Source organism: Nannospalax galili, unplaced genomic scaffold (assembly GCF_000622305.1).
Source record: "Nannospalax galili isolate Female #2095 unplaced genomic scaffold, S.galili_v1.0 scaffold433, whole genome shotgun sequence".
NCBI classification, from domain to species: Eukaryota; Metazoa; Chordata; class Mammalia; order Rodentia; family Spalacidae; genus Nannospalax; species Nannospalax galili.
Genome location: NW_008338715.1, coordinates 9,681,396 through 9,690,999, shown reverse-complemented (window position 1 = coordinate 9,690,999; position 9,604 = coordinate 9,681,396). Strand labels below are relative to the sequence as shown.

General features: G+C 38.6%; 1 protein-coding gene across 1 annotated transcript in view; it reads left to right on the top strand.

Annotated features, from left to right (window-relative positions):
• The window catches only part of Srp72 (signal recognition particle 72), a 33,633-nt gene that overhangs the window by 590 nt on the left and 23,439 nt on the right, over positions 1-9,604 (top strand). Inside the window, exons 2-6 of the mRNA XM_008833295.3 lie at positions 1,743-1,863; positions 4,846-4,969; positions 6,531-6,674; positions 6,755-6,866; positions 8,885-8,916. Of these exons, the coding sequence (XP_008831517.1) occupies positions 1,743-1,863; positions 4,846-4,969; positions 6,531-6,674; positions 6,755-6,866; positions 8,885-8,916 (533 nt within the window). The remainder of the gene's footprint in view (positions 1-1,742; positions 1,864-4,845; positions 4,970-6,530; positions 6,675-6,754; positions 6,867-8,884; positions 8,917-9,604) is intronic.

Below are 9,604 nucleotides of genomic sequence, written 5' to 3'. Positions count from 1 at the left end.
TGTGTGTGTGTGTGTGTGTGTGTGTGTGTGTGTGTGTGTGTGTAAGGCCTGCCAATCATTCCCACATATAGAGTCTCCTTGGTGATGTTTAACCAGAGAACGTGTGTGTGTGTGTGTCCGGGTGTGTGTCCGGTGTAAGCTCTGACATTCAAAACAATATCGGAAGGAAACTTTAACCTGGATATTTTTGTCCTTTAAGTGATAATTTCAAAATTCACTGCCTTCAGCCTGAGGTTCCATACCCATGTTATACTTTACCACATGACTAGTATGACTCTGCTCTATTCTCTACAGTAGATGGACCTGTGTATGTTAAGTTTGGTAATGTAACTGCTGAACAGTTCAGCTCTGCAGAACGCTCGTAACAGAAAGGGTTCATCAGTGACACTCACAGCTATGTAAATGATTTTCAACTCCCAAGTTTCTGTGAAGGTAGTGATGGTGGCCATGGTGTACTTGTGATAAATTTAGACAAGGAGAAAATACTCTCTCATTAGGATTGTTTGATTCCCAAATTTACTTGAATTAACATTAGCCATTAATTAGGCATCCAACCAATACCGTACACTTAGTAGCAGTATGATATTTTGCAGAAATTCTTTTGTTAATTTCTAGAAATTTCTTTGATTTTCAGACTGAGATTTGGACTCCTGTAGTTGATAGGAGCAAGGGCAACTATGATCCTGCTCATTCTGACCCTGAACTGCTGCTAACCTGAACTTTGGCCACCTGAGTTGTTATTTGTGCTTCCTTTGATCATCTTAGGTGAAAGGGAAACTTGGAATATTTCTTTGATCATTGCCACAAGGTAAATTGTGTTTGTACCACATTTTTTGCTAGAAATTGAATGTGGTAGGCAGGCACTGTACCACTGAGCTGTAGTCCCAGCCGTACATTGTACTTTGTAAGATTTTTTTCAAAACATTCTCATTTTTTTTCTTAATTAACCTTAATTTTATGTGTATGAGTGTTTTCCCTGCATGTGTGTAAATGCACATGTCATGCAATCCCACAGAGGCCAGAAGAGAACGTCAAGTCCCCTGGAAGTAGAGTTATAGATGGTTGTTACCGGTCATGTGGGTGCTAGAATTCGAACCCAGGTTTTCTACAAGAGCAGCCAGTGCTCTTAACCGCTGCGCCACTCTCCAGCCCCACGTTTCTTGCTTTTGATAAATAACCTTGTACAGTTATACTTTCATGCTACTTTAGTAGGCTAGAAAACAGATTTGACTGTTAAATGAATTCTTCAAGATCTCAAACCAACTACTGGCAAAGTTACACTACTTTTTGCCTCCATAGCCGCTTATGGTGGTTCACACGTATGATCCAGCACTTGGGAAGTTGAGACATCAAGATCATGAGTTTGAGGCCAGCTTGGGCTACACAGTAAGACCGTATTTTAAAAAAGTAGTCATTTATTTCCCAATTCTACATGAGCTTCTTTCTTTCCCTGTGAGTAAAGAAATATGTAAGTAGTGCATGTGTTCCAAGGGGAAAGAGCTGAGGAATTAGCTTCTTTCTTGGTTCACTCTCAGTACCTAGGAGTCTATCTCACTGAAAAATCAAATATAAACTCCTTATTGTCACTTATTAAAAATGAAGATCCCTTGCTGTTTTACTATTTGAACATTCTACAGCAGTGAAATTGGAAATGTAGCTTCCCGAGGCAGCAGTAAGAAAACTTAGTAACTATGTGGAAAATAGGTGGATTTTAAATGTCTTTTCCTAAAATTGTTCTCCAGTATTACAGCTCAACAAGGATGATATAACTGCCCTGCACTGTAAAGTGGTATGCCTTATCCAGAACGGAGGTTTCAAGGAAGCCTTGAATGTCATCAATACTCATACCAAAGTGTTAGCCAAGTAAGTGATTCAGTGAGTTGTATGGTTATTGGAAAGATTTTTTTTGATAGTTACAACCTCTCCTGTGGTTTTTTCCTCCACTATTCATTTACTTTTGAGCTCACAGAGATCTGCCTGCCCCTCTGCTATTCATTTGCTTTTAATTACTTTTCCTTCTATTTTTCTTCTTTTTTAGGGTGGGGATTGAAACAGGGTCTCATAATGTAGCACTGGATGGCCTGGAACTTGCTGTGTAGACCAGGCTGGCCTCAAACTCACAGAGATCCACCTGCCTCTGCCTCCCAAGTGCTGGGATTAAAGGTATGTGTCACCAGGCCGGGCTCTTTCTTCTGTTTTTCTTTTGCTTGTCAGTCTTTATGAAATTAGAAGCAGTAGTAACTTTTTATTTTAAAACTTGTTTTCCTGGTTTTTCATTCCCGTTCTGGTTTTGTTTTTTTCTGAGACAGGATCTGTAAATTCTACACTGGAACTCACTGTGTAACCCCAAGTTGACTTCAAACTTGCAGTCCTTCTGTTTCAGACTTAAGAGTGATGGGATTATGGGCATGTGCCACCATGCATAGCCATTTTTCTTTTGAACTACTAAGAAGAAAGTAAATCAGAGAGACATAGAAAGTAAATGTTAACAGAAGCCAGGTGTGGTCATTTAGTTTGTCATCCTGGTACTCATGAGGCTGAGGCAGGAGAATCCTTAGTTTGAGGCCATCAAACTATATACTGAGACCCTATTTCCAGTAGGGGAAAAAAAAATAATAAGAGTCCATGGAGGGAGGATATAGGGACAAAACCATCACATTTCAAATTGGCATGTATACACTTAGAGCATATAAGTATCTAAATTGGTAGAGGTCTTTAAGGTGATGTGACCGTCTTAGCCTGACCTCTGAACCTAGCTCCATTAATTATTTAGGTCAAGATCTTTCAAAATTCTTTAACAGTCTTTAGACTATATAATGGGTTTGTTATTTGTATGTTTTTAATTGTTGATAATTTTTATGTCATTTATCATTTCACGATGTGAATATACTTTCTGAATTACTTTGATTTATCATTATAGTTATACCTAAGCATCAAGAAATATTGTATCAAAATTAAGTTTGCACCATATTTATTCTTTGGTGGAATTCTTTCTATAAAGTGCAGAACAGTATATATTGTAGTTCATTTTGCAAGAGAAATATATAAGAATTTATATTTACAAAAATACCACAAGGAAAAACAGTGAATAAAAATAGTCACTGTGGAGTAAGGAGGAACAATTAATGTTGAAGCAATGGAAATAACACTTGGTCTTGGTGTTGGGGCTGGAGAGATGGCCCAGCACTCAGGAAGCTGAAGCAGAAGGATCCATGAGTTCAAGGTCATCTTGGGTTTCATAGTGAATTCCAGTCTACCCTGGGCTACAGAGCAAGACCTTGTCTCAAGAAAAGAAAGAGTGCCAAGGAGATAGCTTAGTAAAGAGCTTAAGTACCTGAGTTCAGTCCCTTGGAACCCCCTTTTAAAAAATTGAGTTCCATGGGACACTTGTATTTTCGGTGCTGGGAAGGTGGAGACAGCCAGATATTTGGGGCTTGCTGGCCAGGCAGCCTCACTACCTCAAAGAATCAAATAAAATAAGCAAAAGATGGATAGCCCCTGAAATATGACTTCCAAGGTTATCCTCTGGCCTTCACACATACCTACACACCCTTGCACATGAGTCTGCATATACACTTGTTCACACACAAACATGTACACATATGTACCTACACACACTAAGTCAATAAAATAAAAAGGGAAAAATGCTGCTTTCTGCTATTAAATGTTTATGCTAAAATTCAGTATTTTGAGTTTTTGACTATTTTGTGAGATAAGTGAATTTTCTGGAACTTTGTTAGGTAAGTAAATTAAAAATATTTTTGTTTTAGGAGCAGTATTTTGAGATAATGTCTTACTGGAAAGCCCAGTAAATCCTCAAGTTAAGATCCCCCTGCCGCCTCACTGCTTGGATTGCAGTCATAAGCTACCACACCCAGTTTGCCATTTGGTTTCATAAATGTTTTTCCTAGAGCTGGGGGAAATGGTTAAAACTTCAGAATGAGTTTTAGGTATCACATCAATATAGGTGAACTTTAAACCTGGATATTTAAATGGTACTTTCATTGCATCTCTATCAGTTGTTTGATTATGAATTAGTATTTATCTCTAATTGTTTCTTTGCTAATCATTTGCTTCTTGAACAAGCTAGAAGAAAGATCATATGGCTTATTTTATTAGGTATTAGGTAGATTTAAGGGATTTTTGCTTTCTCACTTGCTCGCTTTTTAAAAAAAAACAAAAAACAAGTTGTGTATTGCAGACTGGCCTCAAACTCCTAGGTAGCTGAGGATGAGCTTGAACTGCTATTCCTCTTGCCTACACCTCCCAAGTGCTGGGTAGGATTACAGGCATACACTATCACATCTAGTTTATGGAGTGCTAGGGATAAAGTCCAGGGATTTGTTTAGGCTAGACAAGCATTCTACCAACCCCAAGAAACTTCTTAAGTAGCCCATTTTAGTGCTTATATTGTCTCTTTTTTTTTTTTTCCTTCCTGAGTCAGGGTCTCACAAGGTAGCGCTGGCTGACATTGGAACTCATAGAGATCCACTTGCCTCTTCCTCCCAAGATCAGGGACTAAAGTGTACACCACTATACTGAGCTTGTTTGTATTATCTTTGTATCTAAAGCAATTGTTTGTTTAGGTAGTTCATGATTGCCTTCTTAAATACTTATTTCAAAATGTTAATAGCTCTCTTAATATCCGTGCAAAGAAAAGGGGTAAGAAAATGAATGTAGTCATCTGTGCCACTTTGAAAGCCTGTATGATTTTTGGATAAGTCACTAACCTTTGTTGTGAGGATAAAGAGATTAACATGTATCAATTACTTAGAGCAGTATCTGGCAGATAGTGAGTATTCTCTGTTGTTAGATAATGATCAGAAGCTGTTTTTTTTCCTTCAGTAACGCTCTCTCCTTCGAGAAAGCATATTGCGAGTACAGGCTGAACAGAATTGAGAATGCCTTGAAGACAATAGAAAGTGCCAACCAGCAAACAGACAAACTAAAGGAGCTTTATGGACAAGTGGTAATTACTGCTTTAAAATACCTGTTGTCAATCATCCTGAGTGAGCATGGCTCTGCCTCTTAATATGGAGCAGGGATGAGGAAATCCACTCATCCTGATGCTCCATAAAACTGGTCACCAAACCAGTTCCTGAGGTTTGGACATATTCCCTCTTCTTGATCTTCATTGGAACAGTTGTCTATATAGTAGTCTATGAACAAAGACTCCTTCAGGATAATTGGAAAATTAAAATGAACTATTGTATGAACTTTGGACTACTTAAGTTGCAAATGTAAAGGCCCGTGAGCTTATACACATATTTGAAATAATACTTCCAGTGTTTAAGTAGTATGTATTCTAAGCTTAAAGAAAGTCATGGTGGATAAGAATTTGAGTGGCTTTATCTGCCCTGTAAAAATAAACTCTGTGAAAGTATTTTATTCTTAAAGGATTTGTAACATAAAATTAAACCTGATTTGAAAGTGTATTAATAATGAAAACAGAAATATATAAACTGGATAGTTATAGGCTAATTCCAGGAGTTGATGAAGGGCACCTTTTCTGTCATACTTAGGACACTGATGGATCTAGAATAGCAGCTATTACTGTCCTTTAAGAACAACTGGAAGGAAATCAGCAGGACTTAGTGTTGTAGGTACTTGGCACTGCTCATTATATATAATAGCTGGTGTCTAAGAAACAGAAAATGAGGATTCTATATAGTGAATGCCTAGGAAACTACATCATTAACATTTCATTTTATTCGTGTTTACTGGGACTTAGCAATCATTTTGTGTGGAAAATTTTTTTCATCGTAATTCAGATTCAGATAACACCACAGATTTCCATTAAATGATTTTCTGTCACAGTCCTTTAGGCATTTAACTATAAGAAAGAACGTTGCTTTTTTAAATTGAATCATTTCTACAAATATGTACTATAATAAAGATTACAAGTAACTTTTTTGAAAGTATTAACAAATAAAGCTAGTTTAAAAGTTATACATGGGAACTAGAAAGATGACTCAGTGGTTAAGAACCCTGATTGCTCTTGCAGACAACCCAAGTTAAGTTCTCAGCACCCGTATGGTAACTAACAACCATCCTTAACTCCAGTTCCAGGGGATTCAGTGCCCTCTTCTGGCGTCTCTGGGCACTGCACACATGGAGTGCACTTACATGTAAGCAAAACAATAAAAATATTTTAAGTTATAAAAGATAAACGGGGCTGGAGAGATGGCTCAGTGGTTAAGAGCACTGGCTGTTCTTACAGAAAACTCGGGTTTGAATCCCAGCACCCACATGGCAGCTAACAACTGTCTATAATGCCTGTTCAGGGGATCCAATGCCTTCTCTCCTCGGGGATTCCACAACATGAGTGTACTTTACATACATGCAGGCAATACACACATAGACATAAAAGAAAAATAATAAATACTATAGCCTTTTAAAAAACATAAACATTTGGCTTGTTCATATTGTGTTCCTAGGTTCCTAGCTTTGTGATTCCGAAAAAGCATTAGTATGGTCTAAGAAACAGGCTGTTATTAGTCTTCTCTGAGTTTTCTTGCTTTGGCCTTCAGCTATACCGTTTGGAACGCTATGATGAGTGCTTAGCTGTGTATAGAGATCTTGTCCGAAACTCCCAAGATGATTATGATGAAGAGAGGAAAACAAACCTTTCAGCGGTTGTTGCGGCTCAAAGCAATTGGGAAAAAGTTGTTCCAGTGAGTATCCTCGTGTCCAGTACACACCTGTGAAGTGATACTCATGCTCTGCGTTTAACTGGTATTTTCCTCTGTGACAGGAGAACTTGGGTCTCCAAGAAGGCACACATGAGCTGTGCTACAATGCTGCATGTGCGCTGATAGGACAAGGCCAGCTGCAGCAAGCAATGAAAATCCTACAAAAAGCTGAAGGTTGGACGTTTTTAAAGTTTTCTGCAAATACAGTATGGAGTTATGTAACTTTAGAGTATCTCTAACATTTGCATTTGATGTTTATAAAAATGTTATGCAGGAACTACTAGAGTAGTGGGAATCTTTAGAAGATCTAGCCTGTTTCTTTTTGGTCATGTCTTATTTCTGTTTAATCACTAAGGTAGTCTCTAAAGTTTAAATTTTGAAGGGTGAGCCTTTGAGCAGGTTATTCTAAGTGTTAAATGTAAATTAAGTGGACAGAATAATATATAGGAAAATCATTCTTGCAGCGGTGAGATGGCTCTTGCTGCCAAGCCTGATGACCTGAGTTCAGTTCTTGGAAGCCACATGGCAGAAGGAGAGAACCAATTCCCACAGGTTGTCCTCTGACCTCTACACATGTGCCATGATGCATCATTCCATAAATATTAGTTATTGTTTTATTCTATTTCTACTCAAATAAGTAGTAATATGTTAGGCCACTATGTGTGTACATATACACATATAAACTATAGTACCATTCAGCCACATTTTAACTCCATTTAATATGTTTCTACAGAAAATATTTACATGCTTTGAAGCTTTTAGTTTAAAAATAGGCTACTAAGGGTATAGTTTGTATATTCAAGGCAATGGGTTCAATTCATAGCACCAAAATAGGAAAACTAGAGAGAAAAGTTGGGTAATGTGTAGATTTGAGAAGTTTCCCATTCTCTGATTCAATAATTCTATTTCTAGAATTTTAAAGAGGTAAAGTCACATATTTCTGTATGAAGGGGTTGATTAAAGGGGTAAGTGTGAGAACAAAAAACATGAGCTTCTGTGCTGTTTAAAGATTGGCTATGGAAGCTGTGGAGATAATCCAGTAGGTAAAGTGCTTGTTTTACAAGCTTGTAGACCTGCATTCAATCCCAGTGCTCTCATCAAAAGCTGTGGTAGGGTGTGTTTGTACTCTTAGTACCTTGGAGGCAGAGATAAAAGGATCCTTGGAGCTCTCTGACCAGCCATTCTAGCATAATTCATGAGACCAAGTCCAGCATTCTTGAAAATGGTACCTGAAGCTATCTTCTGGGCTTGACATGCATACACAGGTGCATATGCATACATATGAAAACATACATATGCATACATTTCGAAAAAAGATTGGCTGTGTTTTATTGTAATCACAAATTGTTTTCCATGCAGTTCTTAAAACCAATGATGTAAAAAATAATAGCATCACTTTTATTTATTATAATGTAAATGCGTCTACAGTTATTGAGAGAAGGGAGACTTCTTTTTAACTTTTTAAAAAAATTTTATTTAGCTGGGTGTGGTGGCACATGCCTTTAATCCTAGCACTCAGGAGGCAGAGGCAGGCGGATCTCTGTGAGTTCAAGGCCAGCCTGGTCTACATAGTGGGTTCCAAGGCCAGCTGGGGCTACAGGGAGACCCTGTCTCAAAAAAACCAAAAAAAAAATTTTTTTATTTTATGTGCATGCATGTATTGCCTGCATGTAGGTAAGTGCACCCGTGTGTCGTGCAATGCCCACGGAGGTCAGACGAGGCTGTCGGATCCCCTTCCCCTAAGACTGGAGATACGGACAATTTTTAGCTGCCATGTGGGTGCTGGGATTCGAACCTGGGTCTTCTGCAAGAACAACCAGTGTTCTTAACCGCTGAGCCATCTCTCCAGGCCCCCGAGAAGGGAGACTTTAAAATAATATCTAGAGACAGGGTGTTCCTGTAGCTCCAGCTGGTCTAGAACTCATTATGTAGACCAGGCTGGCCTTGAACTCACAGAGATTCCCCCTGCCTCTGCCTCCTGAGTGGTGGGAACCAATGGCATGCGCCACCGTGCCCAGCCCCTCCAGCTTTAAAATGCAGCTGTGATTTACATTTAACACCAGCTAGGCCTAGGAGTGTACCTCAGTTGGTGGATTGCTTGAAATCTCAGAAATTTAGTTTTTCTCTTTGGAATGGTGAAAGGATTGGGACCTGCCCAGCAATTTAACTCTAAAACAATTTTTCTCCTATAGATCTTTGCCGCCGTTCATTTTCTGAAGATTCTGTAAGTATTCTATTAAAATCAAATTTTATGGTTTTGATCAATAATTAGTGGGAGGTTTCATTACAGTATTCAGCTTTGTGTGATGGACTCTACCATGTAATTTAGTTTGTGTCTAATGAGACAGTTACCTTCTTTAGGAACTTAACTTCAGAAATCTTCCTGAGAATTCTGAAAGGTTTATTTATATGGAGACACAAGCAACTTTTCACACTTATGGTTATTCTTTCACTAGAAGTTTTATCACTGTCAAACACAAATGAAATGATGTATTTGGGAATAAACATCTGACACCTACCCAGTCAGTACACTCAGGTTATAGTGCTGGATTGGTAAAAGAGGATACAGGGAAATAGTTCTGTCAGTAAGGGCTTGTTGTGCAAACATGGTGCTATGAGGCAGGCAGGGATGGTGGCTTATACTTGCAATCCCAGCCCTCGGGAGGCCGAGACAGGTCAGTGGAGATGGATGCCAGGGCCTTACTGGCCAGGCAGTCTAACCTAATCAAGTTCCAGGCAAGTGAGAGACCCTATCTCCAAAAGAAGGTAGATGGCATGTGAGAAACAACATCCAAGGTTGTCCTCTGACTGCCACATGTGTCCCCACATGCACATGAACATGTGCACAAACATACTTAGCAAGAATATAACCCCCTAGACTTGAATATTCATTGTACATGTTCATTAGCCAA